General features: G+C 42.8%; 1 protein-coding gene across 1 annotated transcript in view; it reads right to left on the bottom strand.

Annotated features, from left to right (window-relative positions):
* Window positions 1-7,311, bottom strand: part of SI (sucrase-isomaltase) — a 42,285-nt gene extending 34,974 nt beyond the window's left edge. The window contains exons 1-4 of the mRNA XM_038145806.1: window positions 7,200-7,311; window positions 5,689-5,809; window positions 4,362-4,435; window positions 8-128 (exon numbers count right to left, since the gene is read on the bottom strand). Coding sequence (XP_038001734.1) covers window positions 8-128; window positions 4,362-4,435; window positions 5,689-5,809 — 316 coding nt within the window. The 5' untranslated portion in view covers window positions 7,200-7,311. The remainder of the gene's footprint in view (window positions 1-7; window positions 129-4,361; window positions 4,436-5,688; window positions 5,810-7,199) is intronic.
* Window positions 7,312-22,391: the final 15,080 nt, after the last annotated feature.

Here is a 22,391-nt window from a genome sequence, read left to right as displayed (position 1 = left end):
AGCTCACCTGCCGCGGTGGATCTCTGGGAGCCGCGCACTTGGTAGCCGTGGTTGGGGGAGAAGAAGCACCAGGGCACGTTGGCGTCGTTCTGGGGGCTCCAGCAGCAGCCACGCTGGGAGCAGGTGCTCTGAGCAAGGACAGAGGGGCACAAATCAGCTGGGCTTACACAAATAAACCCATACCAAACCAGTTAAAAGTGCATATTTCACCTCAAACAGCAGAAACCTTAATAATTTCTGCACTCAGGTCAAGCCCTTCCTTGGAAAAACCCCATGGAGTGGTGGCACAGAAAGCACTAAAGAAGATTTTTTCTGGATTCACAGTAAACTTGCTTATTGGAGATGCATTCTTTCTTAAGACCCAAGATCCACAGGTAAAATAAATATTTAAAAAGAATTACTGAATTATTTAAATATTTAAAAATAATTATTGAATTATTATTCAATAATTATCAAATTATTATATTATTCAATATAATATTGAATTATTGATTATGTTCAATAATCTACATCTCTCCACTGTGACAGATACAGCAGAGTCTGACCGAAAGTCACACACTGGAGAGGGGGTGAAATTTATCATGGGATTAACATCTAATAAACATCTATATATGCATAATTGAACATTGTGTATAATATCTACATTTTAATGCAATTTTCCAGTATCAGAAATAGTCAGACTGCTTCTGCATAACCTCAGATTGAGATAAATATATCTATTTTTTTAAATAAACCTATTTTTTCAAGCCTCCGTCTCAGTGTAGTGGCACCATACTTTGCACACACATTCACTGGAAAGCTGAAATTCCTTTGCTTGGCTGTTAGAAATGAACTTGTTCATGTGCTCTGTGTGTGGGGTTTATGTTGGAGATAAGATTGGGGCAATGAATCACAAAGTTTCCACCCATTTTCTCTCCTTAAACCCCCATTCATTACACAGGGCAAAGGACAGTGGCAAAACAACTCTCACTGAGGGCAAAGGGTGAGTCCATCAGTGATCTCAGGTCCCCAGTTCCAAAAGGGACACCTTCCAAACCTCGCTTTCACCTCTCCACTACCAGAAGCTCTTTCTGCCTTCATCTGATCGTGCTCAAACGCTTTTGGTCTTTGTAATAAATATTTAAAATATTCTGCAGCTTGAAATAGGCGCACATGACCCCAGAGCTTCATTGCTGCTGTCCTTGCTTTGGGGTTGGAGAGCCCAAACTGCTCAGTGCAGGTCAAATTCTTTCCAGAGGCTCTGGACAGATAAGAGATGAGGCAGCTCCAGCCCAGCAATCAGGCAGGTGCTGAAGGAAGCGCTGAGGGAGCTCACAAAGCCACTGGCCTGGGAAGTCTCAGGGCATTTATTTGATAGATTTTACAGAGCACAGAAATCACTCAAGACCACCCAAAATAAACCCCAGATTCACCAAACTGGTGAGTGTTTTTCCTCTCTGTCATAGAGTCATCCCATCAGAATCCATTTGCTGTCATTTCCATCAGGTTCCAAGCCAAAAGTAAGGGCTGGAGGACAGCTGGGGACTCATTTCCCCCCCTTTGAGACACAAAGCCCTTTGTAAGGCTGTGAAAAACCCAGGCTCACTTCCCACCTCCCCAGATGCCACCTGAGAACCCCCCATTTCCCATTTATAGACCATTGCAGGGTAAAGGAGAGGAAGCACCGAGCCCTCCAAGACTGCAGACATCTCAGCTTTATCCCCTTACTCTATTTCCTTCATATATAGGGGAATATCCTTAATATAAGAACAGATTTACTACTTCCATCCTCTCCTCCCTCCCCAGACCAGTGACCATCCCATAAAAAGCAGAACAAACTGATTTTCCTAAAAGCTGGCAGTTCCAGCATCCACATTCCCAGCTTCCCAAGCATCCTTTTCTTTTCCCCAGCTATTTCTCCTGAATACTCCTCAACTATTTTCCAGTTCCTTCACACTCCAGTGATATTTTTCCAGCTGTATTTTATCCTGGCAGATTTCTATTTTTGTGGCATATTGAGCTTTCTGCACAAGGAAGCAAACCCAGGAGCTGAGGATTGGCTGTGCCTGGCACAGGGGAAGGAGCAGAGTTCACCAGAGACACTGGGGAGCCTGTTGTAAAAGCAATCATCTGCTGTAAATAGAGATGTGATCCCTGCTGTAAAAGCAGCACAATAGATACCAGCACCCAAAGCTTCACTAGGAATAACCCTGGATACCAGGAAGCTGTGTTCACTGGGGTACAGCATGAACTGAGCACCAAGGGCTCCAAGAAGAGCCTGGCCAGGTGCTGAACTGAGATGTGCTGCTCTGTGCATCCACACAGGCCCCCACCAGCAGGGGATTTTGGGAAGAAAAGCACAGAAACCAAGCCCAAACCAACAACTCCCCCTTCTCTGAGCTTTCAGAGGTGTCAGCCTGGCCTACACGAGCTCTGCTCAGTGGAATTCTTGTTTTACTGCTGTGTTCTGCTTGTCTGATCAGACCTCCTGGCAATTTTCCACAGCAGTGAATAGATCCTAAATATCTTCCTTCTTCCAGCATCTCTATCTTCACCAAACACATCAAATAGAAAAGAAAGAAAGTAAGGAAATATCTTTCTTTCTCTTTTATGTATTTCTTCCTTCCTCTTCCTTCCCTCATTTGTCTTTTCTTCCGTTCTTCCTTCCTTTGTCTTTTCTTCATTTTTTCCTGCCTTACTCTCCTCTCCTCTTTTCCTTCTTTCCTCCCTCCTTTCATTTTCTTTCTTCTATTTACTTCTCATTTCTGCAATCCTACTCATTTTCTGGCTCACCCTGGACATCTTCAGTGACCAAGGAACTCAAGGCAGACACTAACCATTGCAGATCAGCTCAGCCAAACCATTTTTCCCAGCTGCTGTTTACTCTGAAAACCACAAACACAAACCCCTGCAGAAGAGTGATGCAGGACCTGCAGTTTTACAGATCCCTGCATTAGTGCAGCCTGGCACGACCAAATCACTTCCAGGGCAAAATGAGCACAGGAATGAATGGAATCACTGGGATGGGATTCTGGCTTTCCCCAGGGAGTAAAGGTGATATTTATCTCTAACCCTGTCAAATCTGCTGCCTGCTTTTCACTAATATTCAGAAATCATTTCTTTTACTTCTAATTCCAGATCAAGCACCCTCAGCGTTGCAACCTGCATCTACTTTTCTGCGGGGAGCTGTGATTGGATTGTTTTTGATCCTCTCCTACCGCCAGCCTTGCAGCTGCAACCAGAGCACCACTGCTCCCCTCCCTGCTTGAGGAGTGCAGCCCTGCACCGGGGTGACGGGTTGAGAGGCAGTAATTACAGATTTAAATGATCTGCATGGCTTCTCCTGCAGCGCTCTGCCTCTTCCTGGGGCAGGGAAGGAACCTGGAGAGGCGAGGAACAGGCTGTGATTTGAACCTTTCCTAACCCATCCCCTGCAGGACTTTATTGAACTACAAATCATAACAAAACCCATGGCAGGAGAGGCTGTAACAACAGGCAGCTCTGGAGTTAGGTGAGAATTTCCTCCGAGGTTCAAACAGCTGGGTAACAATTTTTGTACCTCTGTGAATGACAGAAGTAACCCACATCACACTGGGGTTTTTTTCTCCTAAGCTGCCCCTCCCCAGATCAAAGATAGATACCAGGCATCCACCAGAAAACAAGAAAATTCATAGTAAATATGAAAAATAATAATAAGTCATTCAAGAGTAACTATTACAGAAAGGTTCTCAGTGTGAAAGCACTAAAATAATAAAGGGCATCATAAAAGCATGGAAGGGTTTGGGTTGGAAGGGACCTCAAAGCTCCTCTCATTCCAATTCCTTCCCTGGGCAGGGAACCTTCCACCATCCCAGGCTGCTCCAAGCCTCATCCAGCCTGAGATGATGCTTTTCACTGGGAATTTTAACTCCAGGGTTCTTAAGCCAAAAGGTCTTTTCCACACTCTGCTCTCTCAGACACCCCAACCAAACTGGGACCCAAAGTGGGTCTGAAAGGAGACTCTGAGCACACCTTGTACACTGGAAAATGGCACATCTCAGCAAAGGCCAGCATTTCTGAGTTATTGTAAATGCCACTTTTTGACCATCACACCAAATGAAGCAGTTCAGAAAAAGTTGTTAAAAACCAAGGGTGACTCTTCTAACTGCTTGATTTCTGACCAATATTTTTGCCCCCTCTCCCCAAACCAGAGAGATCAGACCTCCTGTCAATGGGCTGAAATGGCAGGAGTGGAACTCCCCTGCAAACACTGGGGCAATCACACCTTTAAACAGGTTAAGGAAACACCTGATCCCGTAGAGACAAATGACATTTCCATAAAGAAGCAGGAGGCTTTATGGGATGAAATCTCTTTTCTAGAATTTTCCAGAACGTTACCAGACCTGTGTGGCGAATTGATCCGGGATGCAGTCAATTCTCTCTGCTACTGGTGTGTTCTGACATTGTGGGTAAAAGTCTGTCAGGGAAATAAAGGAATGGGTTAATACCAGGATCTCTAAACTGCAGGAATATCCTGATTCCCTCTGAACTCAGCACCTGCTTCTGCTGCCTGCTTCCCTAACAACAACAGGGATCCAAATCACTATCAACCATGGCTTCTGTGATTCATTTTTACCCTTGGAAAATGGCATACAGTTATTTCAGACATGAATACTTATATGCTCAAAAATTTACAGTGAAGTTATTTTGATATTTTTATTTCATTAGTCCACTTTTCAGTGACTCCTGTCAATGTGCTCCGTTGAAAATACACGCAAAACTGAAAATTGGAAGAACTTTTCTCTTCTTAAACTGGGCTGTCATGGTGCTCCTTCCCCTGAGCCAGAAGGAGCTGGAATTAGAGCATCAGGGAAAAGCACCTCCATTAAAATGCTCCTTTAGATTTCAGGTTTGTGGGACTGAACTCAAGGTGGGCAGCTTCAGCTGATTACAGGGAGCACTGAAGGTTACTTTATGTATTTGGGAACTGTTTGTGTCTGGAGCAAGGACTCTGGAGTGCAGGGATGTGCCCTGGGCTGAGATGGACACACACCCCCAAATCTGCCTCTTTGCATCAGCTGCACTTGTGCTTTCTGCTCAGGGAAACTCCTGCTTTTGGCAGAAACAGGAAAAATAATGCAAATATTGGTCTGGATGGGCAGCTTTACTAAAACACCAAGGTTTGCCTTGTATAAACAATAATTTTCATTTTTCTGCCATTTTCACCTCCAAGGTTTTTACTTCAGTCCCTGAGTGTGAATGGAATTACACAGAATGGGACTGGAAGTAAAGCAGGTGCTCTGCATCACATCCCTGGAACACAAGGGTTTCCTGATTTATCAGTGCATCAGCAAGAAACCCTGGGGGATTTTAGGATTATAATAATGTTCCACACAATTTGGCTGCTCCCACATAGCGATCAGGCAGATTTTTTTTCAGAGTTATCTTTTTTTTAATATCCCAAAAATTGAAATTATCCGAGCTCTATGTTCCTACAGAAAGTGCAATCAGTGGAGGGAGAGATAAAAGACTTTCCACGACAATAAACCCTGACTCACACCATTTATTGCATTCATAACTGATAACTTTGATTGTATCACCCTCAGGAAGGACCGGCCATGATTCACCTTTGGGTAATGATAAGAGCATTTGGATAATGATAAGAGCAGGAGCCCTGAGCCAGATGCCACTGGGGTTTTGGCTCCTCCAGCAGCCATGGGAAGCTCTCACCTGGAGATTTGAGTCCGGATTGCCCCGAGGCCAGCAGCCCAATGAGGACACAGGCGATGACAGTCACCAGGGAGAAGAGGGCAATCAGGGTGAGCTCCAGCCCACTGAACTTCCTGCCCATCTAGAAACCCAGAGAAACTCCGTCAGCCAGAGTGAAACACAAGGAGCAGCTGTAAATTACATTTCCGCTTTATAAACGCTGCTAATTTAATAAATTGTTCTGGTTTTAAGCCACATCACCTAATCCAGAGGCTTAAATAAAACTCTACTTCTGCAGAGCAGAGTTTAAAGTCTACTCTGCAGTATGTCTCCAGTTCAGGATAATTCACCCAGTGCAGATTAGGAAATTATTACACTAAGAAATGAATTTTAGTCCCTGAAAATCACTGAACACAGAACAATTTACTCCTGAAATTAACCACGAAGATTCCCACAGGTTACTAAAATTCCTGAAACAGAAAACAGGTCGAATCATCTTCCCATTTTTCCATTTTCTAAATTTCCTTTTCTCCTTTAGAGCAAACACAAGTCTATTAATTTAGAAAAGGAGGAACTTGATTTTTTAGAAATATACCCGAGGAAAGCTGGAATAAACTCTGAGGGCGTGTTCAGGACACGTGGGGAAGGCAAGACAGAGATAAATTGCTTTTTTGTGCAGTGGCAGAGCAGATTGTGTACAAGCTCGTGGCACAGTGGTTGCTGCTGGAATCACAACTGAAATATGGGAAATAACTCAATGGAGTCAGTGCCTTAAGCAGCTGGAAAACACGAAGTTTTCCCAAATTCCTTTTTTATAGTTTTGGTGAGAAAGGCATGCTGTGCCGAGGGGGCTGTGCTGGCTCAGAGAACAACCCAGAGCCATCAACACCGAACTGTGCACCAGCAATCAAACTGATGAAAACTAATTAAAAGTAATCTCAGCAGCCACATCAAGACACACTGGCAGCTACCACTGCATTTAGGTTGTGGTTAAGGGCATTTAACCTCATAAAGCAGAGTTAAATGCAGAGAAATTGGTTCTTTTCAGTTAAGGAAGTGTGGGAGCACATGTGCATTGCACTGGCACCCCAAAACACTTTCACATTTAGTGATGACCCACAGAAGGGAAAAATACTTTAGAATGAACTATATTGTATGTGAAATAACAGTTTAAATCACCTGTTGCCATTTTTAACCCATCACCCTCCCTCCATCACAACCTAAGATCCCCTTTTGCTGTGTTGCCCCAGATGATACCATCCTAACACTTAAAAACTTCAACATTCATTTTTCTGAAAAGCAGGATTTGATTCAAGTTCTTGTCATTAAAGCCTCCTATCTCACTGAATTTAGTTTCTTTCTTCTCCTGGTCTCCCTCCAAACCCTAAAACATTAGAAATAAATCCTCATAATTCATAAATCTAAGCTCCGTTGTGTGATGAGCCCCACCAGAGATGGCAAAGCTCTCCAGAACCTTGGAATAAATAATATGCAATATAATATACATTTAAATAACAAAATGAAAGCCTTACCTTAAAGTTCCTGTGGTTCCTTCATTTGCCGCTCCTGACTGTGAAGTTCAGCATCAACCCTGGGCCTTTATGAGCTGCTGTTATCAGTTCTCAGCTGTGTTTGCAGAGCCCTGGGCCAATGGCAGGCACAGCCAGAATGACAGGCAGATTACAGACACTCTTTGGACTAAACACTCTTTGGACTTCACTGTGAAGCATCAGGTTCTGCACAGGAGTGAAAAGCAGCTATGACACGCCAGTGAGCTCATCCAGTTGCATGGCTGGGTTTTTTTAATCTGTTCTTTTTCCGTATCTTTGTTACTTTAACCTTCATGGAACCCTCATGCTCCTCGCGTGTTACTTCTGCTTAATCACCACAAGAAGTCATTAAACACTCTCAAACTGTTGAGGGAAAGAGCTGTTGAACCTGTTGCAGGGGAGAATCAAATTTATCACCACTAAAATTTTTTATTGGAATTAGCTATAAAATATTAATATTAAATCAATATAAACAGATTTCAGGGATAGTAATAATAAATGTCAAACGCAGATAAAAAAAGATGAAAGATTAACACGGAAATGTTAAAATTTTATAGCAAAGAGGCTTCAATCTTAACCTTAATATGAATCCTTCACACCTTACTGGTTTTTGTCTTTTTCTTGCAAATGACAGGTGGGATTCTAAGATTAAATCTGCATTTTCCAAAGGAAAGCTTGCAATTCATATTATTAAAGTATTTACAAGCAATTTTTCAATAACAAAGAAAAGGCTGAGAAGTACCACTTGCATTTTTTACTCCAATTCCTCTATCCCTCACTCTGCCTGTGCAGACCCAGGAATGAGAAATTTGGAATATTTCCTGATGAATCACAGAGGGAATGGGCCCCTTTTCCTCAGTCAGCACTTAAAGGAAGGAAAATCAATGGCACACACATTGTGGACAAGAGTCCTTCCTTCCTTCCTGCTTTCCTTCCTTCCTTCCTTCCTTCCTTCCTTCCTCCCTTCCTCCCTTCCTTGTCTGTCCGCCCATCCCTACATCCATCTATCCATCCATCCATCCATCCATCCATGTTCATCTATCCATCCATCCCTCCATCCCCCATCCATCCATCATCCATCCATCCATCCCTCCATCCCCCATCCATCCCTGTCCATCCATCCCTGTCCATCCATCCATCCATTCATCCATCCCTACATCCATGTCCATCCATCCATCCATCCATCCCTGTCCATCCCTCCATCCCCCATCCATCCATCCATCCATCCATCCATCCATCCATCCATCCATCCATCCATCCATCCATCCATCCCTGTCCATCCCTCCATCCCCCATCCATCCATCCATCCATCCATCCATCCATCCATCCATCCATCCATCCATCCATCTATCCCTCCATCCCCCATCCATCCATCATCCATCTCCCCTCAGATCAATGCCACCACTCCCAGGGACTCAGGTGAACACGCAGAGTTTCCAAACAAACCTCACCCCTCCTTTCCATGGGAACATCCCCCAAGTCCAAGAAAAAGCTGGAAACTGCTAAAAATTGCTAGAAATGCTGTTTTATGAGTGTCTGTGATAAAACCAAAATGATTTAGTGTGGATTATGAGGATGACAATGGCTGGGGAAGCCTGAGGGGTTTTTTTGATGGATATTTATTTTCCGAAGTTTATTTATTTCATTTGACTGTTCCAGAAAAGCCCAGCACAGCATATTCCAGGGGTTCCATTTAACAATCTCCCTGCCATCAATAAAACCATTTGCTTAAGTGCTTCCCTGAACTGGCAGTGCCACACAGCTCTGTTATCCATCACCCAGGGAACGCTTCCCTGCCGCTCCAGAGCACAGACCCAGGAACTGCCAGCTCTCCAGGGAGGCTTTCCCAGCTGAGTGAGCTTTGCTACTCCACAAAGGAGATCAGGGAAAGTGTGAGATCAATCTCCAAGGCGGAGGAATGGGGAAGGCTCCTCAGCCAGGGACACTGAGAGGCCATAAAGACAATGAGAACTCCATTAAGTGGAGAGCTGGAGCAGCGTGGTCTCTGCTGGCTCCTGCTTTGGTTTCCAGGAATTCAGAGCTGATTCCTTTCTGACAAAAAGCTGGGAAGAAGAATTGTTGGAAACCCAGCGGTACAGGCTGGGCTGGAGAAAATGGCACAGGAAAGCAATCTAGGAAATGAGGTACTGTTAAAAATGCAGTGATTTAAAAAGAAGCATTTATCTCTTTGCTTTAAACAGGTCCATTTTTAATTAAATCACACACAACTTGAAAAGCTCGTTAGCTGGGCAGAGGGAGCTCCCTGGCATTCCTTCAGTCAGCAGGGCTAAAAATTGGGGTTTCAGCTATGGGACCATGCTAGGAGATAAAAATGGCTTATGCTTTGTCTGCAGTTCAATAAGGGAAATAGAAATGGCTTATGCTTTGTTTACACTTTAACTAGATTTGTTTTTTCACTGTTTTGGTGTCAAATATTTAATATAAATTAGAGTTACAGCCCTTAATTTCTGTAAGAATCTGCTGGCACATTTCCAGTCCAGCCAGGACCATAATTGTTATCCTGGAAGGATGTGTGGCACAGATCCAGCAGGAACACACTCCTGTAATCCCCACATTCCTCCTTTCCGTGGCTGAACCCATCCTGCACTCCCACTTCTCCAAACTGGGAGCTCTCCAGGCTAGCCCTGGCCACATCCAAGCAAGAAGAAAGGCTGAGCTGTTTTTAGAGGAGTCTCCTCCAGACATTCGGCTGAGCAAGGCAAGGAGCTGAGAAGCCTCACCAAGGCATTGAAAACAGATTTTTCCCCAAAGAGACTCTGGAGAGAATGAATTTGGATTCATCCCATGTTGTGTCATTTTCCCAAAGCACATCACAATTCAAGGTCAGATGCTGTGAGCTCCGACTCAGACAAAAGCAGTTTTCATTTTATAGTAATTGACAACCAAAATATTTTGATTTTGTTTACCAAACAGACGGAGAAATAATATCAACTGAGTCATTTCATTGCTGTGGAAAAGCAGAACATATTTGAAGTTCATTTTCGAAGTATGTGCAGTTCTTCTCAAAGAAATGCAAATAGACATTCTTGAGAAATGATTTTTCTAGATAAATATGTTTCTTTATGTCTCAACAATGGATCTTTATTCTCATGCCAATACCACTTTTGATCCAACAAAGTATGGCAGAGGTGACGAACATTAAAATTTAATGCCAGTGCTATTTATGAATTTTTATAAGGTCAAATTAGAGACCAGTGATAATTAGAGATCAGTGATCTTGATAATGACGACAAAGAGAAGAATTCCAATGGATCGATGGCACATAGAAAAAGGAATAAATTTTGCAGTTCTGAGTGCAAATGAGGAAATAACTTGCTGGGAGTCTCTAAAACACAAAAATAATTACTGGAAGTCAGTGCAGAACACACTGCTCAGGTGATGACTCAGTGGGTAAGACCTGAAATCAGAGGAGAAATGTTATAACAATACTCCTAAAAACCCCAAACCCTCTCATTCTTATTTTAATTGCTGCTGAACACAGAAAGCACGAAGCGAGAAGGCGTCAGATGTAGAAGGAACAAGTGTCAGGATGGTTTGAACCATAATCATGAATATAAATCACTTGATTATGTCTGAAAATTAATAACTGCTGCTGCTCAAGATAGCAAAGGGTAGCTCTTAGTACAGCCAAGTCTTATGTATTGCCAATATTTATTATCTACCTTCTCAACTGACAAAGAAATTACAAGATTGCACGAAAAAAAAGAGAATATTTTTCTGTTGGCCATTCATGCATAAATATGTGGAAATATCAAAATGTGCCTGGCATTATTACTTGATCACAATCTATCATCTGCTTTCTGATTTTTTTTAAGCTGTAATAAGAGAACATCAGGGATATTCCAGAACGGAAATATCCTACAAGCAAGAGATTTGAACCTGGCATTTGTAGCTGACAATGTTCACTCCAGGATAGAGTTCACTGCCTGTAAGTGAAGGGGAAAATAATAATTAATATTTGCTTCCAGCTAATTGCTGGCTCCAGATAATGCACCAAGCTGAAAGTGACTCTCGGCTGCATCCCCCCAGCTCTGCTCTGGGCAAAATGGAGAGGAAGGAATTCTTCATTTGGAGTTGGTTGAAAACACCAACCACAGAAAAGCTGAAAAAAATCCCAAACAAGCAGAAAGAAGTTTAATAAATTAGTAATTCTCCTTCCTCCTCAAATATCTGAATTCACAATTTGTTGATTTTTCAGACCAAGCCCACTGTGGGTGCTGGTTTTGGGGTCCTTTGGCTGGGAACAAGTGTCAGGCTTTATTTTCAAATCATCCTTTTCTGAACTTCTTCAGCTTTATATTTTTTTTTCAGGCTTTATTTTCAAATCATCCTTTTCTGAACTTCTTCAGCTTTATATGTTTTTTTTTTTTCCATGTTCCTTCCTACCTGGAATGTACCAGCAGAAAGGAATTTTCACTCCTGCTGGCAGACCTAGAAACAGCAGAGATGTTTTCTGCATGGGGACATATCAAGGTTACTATTCAAGTTAAATCTGAATAAAGTTTTGAACAAAAAGATGGGTATTGCTTCCTATGAAACCTAATTGGAGAAAAGTTGAAGAACTGGTTAAGAAAGAATGTATCATGTCTTAAATCCCTTTAAAAACGTCCTTCCCTCTCCTTTGATTCCTTAAAAACAGGGGAAATTCTTAAACCTCCCAAGGCATATCATTAATTTTGTGCCTTCTAGAAATGCATAAATTCAAATGTGACGTGCTTAAGTAAAGCAGATGCTCTTCAAGAATTCAAATATGGACAAATGAGTCTTGGATTTAAGAGCCCAAATCACCCCTCTGCATTTAGGCTGTCCAAAGACTCACTAACGTAAAATAAATATTGACACAACCACCCCTTCATGCCAGTTTGGAGACACATATGCACAGACCACCAGGACACCCAGGAGTCTGCCAGCTCCGAAGATCCTTGAGTCATACATCAGGCAGGTCCAAAATAGCCTTGGATGGATTTTGTAATGCTAGTTAAGAAAAAAACTCAATAAACTGGGGACTCTTAATGTCTTGGATTGTAAATATGCATATTTTTATCACCAGAGAGACCAGAAATTTTAGGGGTTTTTTTGAAAAATGAAGGTTAATATCTAGGTTAATAATTGCAATAGTAATAATCAAAATAAAGCATTTAAAGGTGAAATTACAGATCTGCAATAATGAGAACAACCTAAAAGGAATAAAAAGCTCCAGTTAGTAAATTACACTCAAAATGCACCTTATAAAGTCCTAACTTCATTATCCACCATTCCTACCCTATTCCATTGAGTTTTTCATGTTTTTACTGAACAAAAGCTGAAATGACAGATTATGCCCCAGCTTTTGGAGAGAGGAAAAGATAATTCTGAAAGGAGCTGCTTAATGAAATCAGGGCTTTGACCCTTTGCAGTTTTTTTGTCAGAGCTTTTCTGCTGCTCCCATGACTTTCTCTGTCCTTGCTGCAGATGGTCCAACAGCCAATTCCTGAGCTCCTTGCTGCTCCTGAGCAGGAAACAAAGCAAAGCCACCGTTATTATCTCTTGATTCCTCGCCAGCTTTTTGCTTATTTAGACATGATACTGCTGGATATTATTCAGCTTTGCATTTCTTACCAGTAAAAAAATAATAGATGGCTATTGCAGGAAAACAAAAGGATTAAAGGCTTAGGAGCTTCGGGTGCATGTTTAATATTCAGATATTTGTAATAACAACTGAGAGATGCAAAAAGCATCAGTGCCAAGAAAGTGATTTCCTTACACCTGTTCTTGTGTGGTAATTCAGGGAGCGCTGCCCAGGAGGGCTGGGCTGGGCAAGGGACACTGCTGAGGCAGAACCCAGCAGCTCATCCCAACACCATCCAAGATGAGGGAAAACTCAAAGTTCACAGCTTTGACCTTCATCGCCACTGTCACCCCCATGGAATTTCAACTCCTGGTTGTCGAGTCTTCTTTTTGCCAAGGTCGGGATTAAATGTGTGAGATATTTCTTGTTGGGACTCAGATGTTTATTAGTTCTCATCCATGTCGCAGTCTCACAAGCCCTGAGTTCTGCAGCACTTCACTCTCACAAACTAAAAATGGAGCCCCATCTCTCTCTCTCTGCAAGGCCTTTGAAGGATAAACTCTCCAATTAAGAAATGACACCTCAATTATTTTTACTTTTAACCCAATAACCAACCACCCATGGCCCACAGTGTGGACTCTTTTATCCAGTTACACAAAACCACCCAAACCCAGGGACAAGAGGGAGAAGAAGAAGAAGGAGGAGAAGGAGGAGAACCAGCCTCCACCCTAAAACCTCCATCTTGCTTTACTATATTTTAAACCCTTAGACTCTAAGTTTTCCCCCCGTGATATAACACACTTCTATTCAAACTCCACACCCACGATCCCAGTTCCGTCATTCCATTTTGGGATCCTTCTCCACGGCCTCAGGTCACTGCAGTGTTCTCCTGGGGGTCAGTGCCTGCCAGCACAGACAGACTAAAATTCTCACTGAGCAGGGCTCCAACACCTAGTGACCTCCAAACTTGCACCCAGGGGTAATTCTGGTATCCCTGGGATGAAGGATTCCAATCCTCCATGAAAAACGCTCAACCATGCCATTAGATGCCACAAATCCTTACAGATTCTGATCATGCTGGTTCCAAGTTTTCTCTCCAAACACAACAGCTGGAAGATGTATTTGTTTGGGGATTTTTAATGACATTTTAAAAAGTCTCTTGTAATTCAAGTGGGAGTGGATATGAAAGCATCCAACAGTGTCAGACTTTGAACAAAGCCTGGGGACCAGTGAGGCTGTGGGTGTTGTTCATCACACCTCAGCAGTTCTGCTCCTAACTGGAAGATTCTCCACAGGAATGACACCTCCTCAATATTAGCACACATTTATTCATATAAACACATTTACATACATTTATTTCAGCTGCCTTTAGGAGTCCTTGACCACAGAGATGCCCTGGTCAGGCTGGAACCATGAGGATGGAAATCCATGCATAGATTCAGAACTGAGACTACTGAAATGTCTCTTCAACAAATTATTTAAACACCTCCATTTATTTATTCTTTGATCATGGAGCGAGCAACACTAAAAACAATAAGCAGGGAACTAAAAAGGGGAAAAGCTGATAAAAACTCAGAGGAAATCCTGGAAAAAATGTTTAATGCAAAGTGTCCCCAAGGCGTGACACGTCCCAGGGTCCATCAGCCCTCTGCTTGCAGCAAGAGGCCGAGGCACCAAGGACTGCTGTCAGGAGAGCCTCCAGTCTTTATTAAATGGAGGGAACAATACCTTGGCAAATTGGGTAGGGCTGGAAGCACCACGATAACCCTGAATCTGCATTTTGAAGGCTTTCAGGGCCCGTGGAAGGTGTGTGCTGCGAGATAAAGCAGCTGGCTTTGAAAAGGAGACTTTAATCCATTAGATATTTGCCATCTAAATAGCTCCACTCTGCTGGACCTGAAGCTTTCCCTGGAACACAAGTGCTGTTTCCCTTTTTTTTCATTTTCCCAGTTATCTTGTTTTACAGCTTTCTCCACTCCACTCCTTAGCCTCCATTTAGGCAATTATTTCCCTTTCCTTTCAGCAGAAATACAATATCTGATGGTGGCAAACAGGCAGAGCACAGAAATTCCTGAGTCTCACTCCAGCATCTTATTACACTGCCCCATTTTCTCATTTGTTGTATAATTATGGGCAATTAGGGCTGAGAGCACCGAGGTCAGTTCTGTTTCTTCAAGTGTGTTTGCCTTAAAATCTCCATGTTAGCCCTGCTGCAGCTCATTGAAATCCAAATGGCACAGAGGAGAAAATATGTAGAGTTTGATTCAGTGAGAGCAAAGTTAGAACAGGCTTCCTTCAAGGGTCCAAATCCCAGAGCAGCCCCTCTGGGGGCACAAAACCATGACTGGGACTCACCCTTGTTCCTTTCTGGTTGTGATTCCTGGAATATGGGTAAAACACATCCAGGGGAGACACAGCTCATACTCTGAGTCTTTGGGAAAGCCAAAGATATCAACTCCTCTCTGAAAGTTTGAAAATTATCTGATTGGAATAAATAATGAACAGAATCATTACAGAAGGTAATGATAATATCCCAGAGAGACTGAACTCCCTCAGACCTAGAAGGAAAAAGGATTGCTTACATTTTCCCTCCCTTTGCTGTCCTGATGGTCATATAGCTAATGCACATTCAACAATTAACTCCATTTCTCAAATTATTAAATATATCACTCAATTCATGGGAGTTTATGCTCCTTAGCTGCTCCACCAGCAACCAGGGACACAAACTCCTTTCTCTGACTGGTGTGAATGCTCTTCTGCTCAACTTCCTTGGAACAATCCCTTTGCACCCTGAATCACTGCAGCAAAAACCAAACACAAAACATGTCAGAAACTTGCCCTGACTAAATCCCGCTGCTCTCCAACGAGAGCTCCATAATTGCCTAAACTGCTGCTTCATTAAGGCACTATTTGCTTATTTTTCTATAGGATTTGCAGCTTTAGTGACACCATAATTACAGCAAAGATACACAAGTCACTTAAATTACCACAGCAATTAAACCAGACTAATGTGCCACAATTATTTCCTCCAAGACAAACTTTCCTAGGATCCTTCATTCCTTTGTTTGATGCCATCCAACATTTCCAGCCTCTGTTTGCTTTCCCTGTGTCAATAATGCTTTGGAAGTGGCAGCTAAAATTCCAAAAGTGAAGACAGCAAATGCCACATCTAGAATTGCTCGGGGATGAGCACAGCTCAAGAATTTTGCTGCTGAGGTGGCAGCTCTCTGTGCTAGCACTGAACCAAAATATCCATGGAAAACAATTATTCATGTTAAAAAGCTTGAATTTACCTCCAAAAGGTTGCTGTATTCAGAGCTCTGGCTATGCAAAAACCTCCTTACAAAAGAACAGCAAAAACCTCCTTACAAAAGAACAGCACCAAGGCAACATCCCCCAAGTTTCTGTGCCTAACGGATGGAGGACTGAAGTGACACCAGGTTACATAAAATATTGATGCTCACTTTTCAGTTACAGGGCTTTATGTGTTTTGCATGCAAAAGGTCTTCCTGCTTGGGAGGTTTACTACCAGAATAAATTATTATTACAACGCGTCTTCGTTTGCACAAGTGCTTCTTCAGCCGGCAGCAAAGAATAACTTGGGAGCTGATGTACAGACAGTTTTTAAAACTCACATTTTTCTTGAAAATTTAAGTGCAAGGATATCTGCACAAGCTGTGTAATTTATCACAGTGATTTCTGTTAGGGTACCTCTGCAAACAGGAGGAGGTTTGTCGCTCCATTTCAGCTCACACACAGCAAAGATAGTAATATTCCTCCTAGTGGTTTATTATTTCCCACTTGAAGTGCCCAAATCCCATCAGACTGGGCTGACAGCACAGGGATCAGACATTCCCTCCCGTCCTGGCAGCAATTTCACCCCTGCCTTGACGGGCAGGGCTGCCCTGGCATGCTGCCAGTGGAGCATCCTCCCACAAATCCAAACTGGCCTGATATTTCCTCTCTTTATGGCAATATCAAAGTTCCCAAGGGCTTTAAGGTCGTTAAGCGCTGTCCAGAAAATCTGCTCCTTGCTCAGTGGCTGAATTGTAAATGAAAGAGCCAGCTCTGTTATCACCAGATCGGGTGTTATCTAAAGCAGAGGGACAGATAATGATGTTGGCCTTGGAGCTGGGAAAAGAAATGCTTCAAAGCAAAGCCGTGCACTCAACTTTGCATTTTAAAAGTCTTCAAACCTCAATGTTAAGATGAGGTGGTTTATAGGAGGAATATTTAGTAAAGCCAGGAAATTAAATGTGATTATTTCTACAACAGACCTTGTTTATCGTGAGAAAAAATGGGAGCTAATTCAGGTTTTAGCCCTGCAAACCAAATTAACTTCATGATGTTTCACTGGGCCAAATCATGCTCCGCACTGCCTTCTTTAGTAATTATATCCTGGCAGTGCATAATTAGTGTCTCAAGTCGAATTCCCCCACAGCCATCAAATGTGCAAAGGAAACAAAAACTGAAACAAGGCGCAGGTAGAAGGCTCAGGAGACACGAGGAGCGGGATGGGGTGTGTGGGATGTGTGTGTTTACTGCAGTCACACACAGGGCTAATTTAGAACCGTGATTTTCCTGACTCCAGCTGGATCTAGACAAGAACCAGGAGGCTCAAATCCTGGGGAGAGTCCACCAGCAGAGCCGGGAATATCCATTTGCCAGAGGAGGAGGCTGAGAACAGCATTTTTTATCCTATTCCTGCTCTTCCAGCACAGACCTTCTTCTGTGAGCCCTCCTTGCCAGCTCTGCGGGGACAAAGAGGTACCAAAACACAGGAGGGACACCTCAAAGAGCCATAAATCCCCAGGGCTCACCAGCAGAAGTGTCTACCCACATGTTTCATGATTAATTAATTAACAATTTAGCTGCTAATGATGTTCACTCCATATATAACCAGTTCTTGCCAGGGAGCCTCACCAGACAGACCCCTCACCCCACATCAACCCGGTGGTAAAACCTTCCCTCAATAAAAAAAAAAATCCCAGAAAATGTGTCTGGGGATCAGAGGAACAAATTCCAAAGTATTGATTACACCCAGGGCTCCGAGCAGGCTGAGACAATCCAGAAATAACCTGCTCCATCAGATCTCACAAACCAGGGGCAGCTTCTGCCTGCTGGGGAAAAGCAACAAGACCTGGCTTGAGCCCTTTGCTGGCAGCAGCTCAGGAGGAGAGAAACTGCAGCTGAGTGCCAGCTCTGGAGTAAACCAAGCTTAGGTGAGCTCAGATTTAAGCAATAATGTGATCCTTAACGTGGTGCAGATTCCATTTGAAGGCTGCCACACCTCCAGGGGCAAATTCTGCATAAAGGAACAGCTAAATTTTCAAGGAATGGGAAGCTGGAGTTGAAAACAGATTCAGAGATGAGTGTACAAGAAAAATCAACAAGAACAGATCAATATTCCTCTTTCCAGCTGTTAGCAAAACACACGGCAAAGTCAATTCCATTAATAACATTCCTTCTGTTAATTTATTTTGCACATTTTACCTTTCCTGTTCATTAGAGACAAAAAATTCCACTTCCAAATAAAGATTATGGGAATTTCAAATATTTAAGCCAAGCTTAATTTCACTCCTTTTTTCTATGGGAAGCACTGGGGAAAGCTGTGATAGAGAAGCAGACTCTGGACTGGCTTGGTCAGCAAAATTTCAGGTGTGACTTCTCCTGTGGTGCCAAAAATGCTTCCCTGGGCATCTCCTCCTGATGGGGGGTGGGAAACATCCACAGGGATGGAGATGATGTAGTGATTAATAAATCCATAATGAACAAAATAATCACATATTATATCATTATATATTAATATCTATCTGCAGTTATAGCTCCTGAAGTGATAAACACCCTTAAAATTAATATCTGCTTGTGTAAAGTTGAGAAAAAGTTGTGCTACTCTCCCTTTGTGGGTGTGATGTCTGCTAAATGTCACAAATGTCACACAAAAATATGGCAAAAAAAAAAAAGAGTTTCTACTTAAAACTCCATTGAGGGAGTGGATAAAATGATATTCCTTTGAAACTGTGGGTGATGTTTATAAACCCCGAGGTATTCTGGCATCTCAGAGTTAGCAATTTTCTCTGCTTCCAGGGCAAGGCTGGGTTCCTGGAGATCCCTGTAAGCTCTGGGTTTAATGAAGCTGAAAATAACCTTCAAATCTGAGGATCAGCCTCATTGCAGTTGCTCCCCGCTTCAAATCTGCTTTAACTCACAATTGCATCCTATTTGGGATTGTTTCATTTTAAAAGTGATGGCTGATGGAAACTCAGGCCACTTCCAAGTCTGATGCATTTGCCAAGTAGAAATATTCAAAATCTAAGAGGAAAACGAGCATTATAAACCACAAAAGGAATGAAATGTAGTATTTTGGTTGGTTCCCTGGGTTGTGGGAGACCCTTTGATGTTGCTTGGGAAATACAGAGTGGTTCAGCCGTTCTGGTGCAGTTGGTTTCTTTGGGGGTTGTTTATCTTTACTGCTAAACAAATAGTGAAAATCCCACCATTTTGGGCAGAGGAGAGAAAATAGCACATTTTGGTGGAGGTGTGGGCACTCACCTGCCTGTGGACAAGATCCCTGAGGATGTTTCCCACCATCCCTCAGGAGGAGATGCCCAGGGAAGCCTTTGGGCACCATCAGGGACCACAGGAGGAGTCACACCTGAAACTTTGCTGGCCAAGCCAGACCAGAGTCTGCTTCTCTGTCACAGCTTCCCCCAAGGGAAAAAGGAGTGAAAGTAAGCTTGGCTTAAATATTTAAACCCCCCATAATCTTTATTTGGAAGAGGAATTGTTTGTCTCTCTTTTTGTGTGACATTTGTGACATTTAACAGGCATGATATTCACACAGGGAGAGCAGCACAACTTTTTCTCAACTTTACACAGACATTATTTTTAAGGGTGTTTATCACCCTGAGATAGTTATTAATACATAGTTATATAATATATGATTATTTGTTCATTATGGAAATATTAATCACTCCATCCCCTCATCACCACTAAGATGTTTATGCCTAAAGAGGTCCTTAAACAAACAAACACACAGAGAACTACACTGACTCTCTTTAGGGGGCTCAAGTGTGACAAATACTGATGGAAGGCTTCCTAATTACCTGGATAATTAAGAGGTTTGGTGCACCATTGTAATTTTTTCTCCAGAGACCACAATGTACTTTTATGAAATTAAACAAAGGCCTAAGGAAGTTTTTCCAGAGACACTATTCCAGAGAATTGTTTCAGTGTGGTCCCTCAGGTGTCTCATCCCCCTCCCTGTACCTGTTTAATCAGTCAGGCACTGCTGACTGCCAAGTCCATCTCCTGTGCCCTCTGTAATTGCAAATCAATCATTGCAGAGGATTCCAAGCAAGAAAACAATACTAATAAGAGCAAAAAGCAACCCTTAATTAATTGAACTCGAAGCCTCGCTAATCCACGTGGCCCAGCCCTGTGACAGGTAATCATTCCTGGCTGATTTAATGAGCACCTTCATCCGGCACTTCCCTGCTCTGAGGGCACTTGGGCACCTGTGGCTTGGTGGGTTTGGTTCCATTCATTTCATTTTTCCTAAATGTGGTGAAATAATTCAATGGATAAATCCATTTTATTTTACATACAGAGTCACCTGCAGTGGCAGTTACTTTATGTATTTGGGAGCCGATTATGGCTGGAACTGGGAAGTGCAGGGATGTGCCCTGGGCTGAGAAGGACACACACCCCCAAATCTGCCGCTTTGCATCAGCTGCACTTGTGCTTTTTGCTCAGGGAAACTCCTGCTTTTGACAGAAACAGGAAAAAATGCAAATATTAGTCTGGATGGGCAGCTTTACTAAAACACCGAGGTGTTTGCCTTGTATAAGCAATAATTTTTATTTTTCTGCCATTTCCACCTCCAAGCTGTTTGCTCCAGTCCCTGAGTGTGAGTGGAATTACACAGAATGGGACTGGAAGTAGAGCAGGTGCTCTGCATCACGTCCCTGGAAGGCAGTGCTTTCTGAGGTACCAGTAAATGTTTTTATGGTTATAGGGGTTTTTTCCACACAGTTTTTCTGCTCCCTCAACCTCCTGATCCTTGATCAGAGGTGTGCTGATGCTAAAATCCAAGGAAGACCCATCCAGTGACTGTCACCAGGCAGCAGAGGATGATCAGGGGCAACTCCAGCCCTCTAAATTCCTCTTGCCCATCCAGACTCAGAGTGACTCCACTGGCAAAAGGAAAACAATGACAGCTGGGAAAGCTCCACAAATTACATCACTAACTTATTCGATTATCAACACTTATAAATAATTCAGGTTTTAAATCGTGCCCCCTAATCTCAGGGTTTAAATCAAACATTCTTCAAGGACTCTGTGAAATAAATCTGCAATTCAGGACCATTCACCCAGCACAGATTACAGCATTATTACACCAGTGGGCAAGCACAGGGAAGTGGTTTTTATTCCTTGAAAAGCACTTTACACACAGGGAACAATTTTCTCCTGAGATGAACTATGGAGTTTCCTGCAGGTTACTAAAATTCCTGAAAAGGCAAAGATGTTGGGTTGTTTGGGGTTTTTTTAATTTTTTTTACCTCTTTTAGAAGTAATGTCCAGCTGAGGTTGTTGATTTGTTAAAAATAAATTTACCACAGCCTCGAAGGAGCTCTCTAACATGCTCAGAACATGTGAAGAAGCAAGGCAGAGGTAACAGGGTGAATTTCCTGTTTGTCCAGAGGGAGATCCTGTGCACAAGCCCTGAGATGCCACCAGAGGGGTAGCTCAGAGAGAGCAGCAGGAACTGTCACAAGGGCTCCACTGGTGGCTGCTGAAATCCCAGCTGAAATATGGGAGCATATTTAGATGTTCTCCAGCCTTAAATTGCTGAAAACCTCATGGTTTTCTCAAATTTCTTTTTATTTTTTAGTTAGGCAGAGTGGAGCAAGGAGTGCTGAGCCAAGGGGACTGTGCTGGCTCAGAGAACAACCAGAGCCATCAACACCGAACTGTGCACCAGCAATCAAACTGATTAAAACTAATTAAAACTAATTAAAAGTAATCTCAGCAGCCAGATCAATACACACTGGCAGCTACCACTGCATTTAGGTTGTGGTTAAGGGCATTTAACCTCATAAAGCAGAGTTAAATGCAGAGAAATTGGTTCTTTTTAGCTAAGAAAGTGCAGGAATGTCTGTGCCCAGAGAAGCTGTGGCTGCTCCTGCATCCCTGGAAGTGTCCAAGGCCAGGTTGGATGGGGTTTGGAGCAACCTGGTTTGGAGCAACCTGAGAAAGTGTTGGGGGCAGAAAAGGATGAGTTTTGAGGTCCCTTCCAACCCAAACCGTTCCCTGATCTTAAACAAGAAACACAAGAAAGGAGCAGGAAATATATAATATTTAGTTTGGCTACTTACTGAGTTGGTGTTGGAAAAAGCTATTGGGAATTAAAATATTCCATTCAAGGCAGCAACCAGGAGCTGCTGCCTCCTGGGCTGGAAATCTCCTCACAAGGGGGATTATTTCTTGGGCTCCTGTGCTTATATCTCCCCTCTTCCTGGAAGATGATTCGCTAAGTGGTTCCTGTCACCTGTGCTGCCACTTGTCCATGGATTCTTAATTTCTTAATTTCCAGGTGTCTTGGG

Source organism: Motacilla alba, chromosome 9 (assembly GCF_015832195.1).
Source record: "Motacilla alba alba isolate MOTALB_02 chromosome 9, Motacilla_alba_V1.0_pri, whole genome shotgun sequence".
Taxonomy (NCBI): Eukaryota; Metazoa; Chordata; class Aves; order Passeriformes; family Motacillidae; genus Motacilla; species Motacilla alba.
The sequence above is the reverse complement of the archived record's forward strand: the minus strand, read 5'-3'. Positions and strand labels throughout refer to the sequence as shown.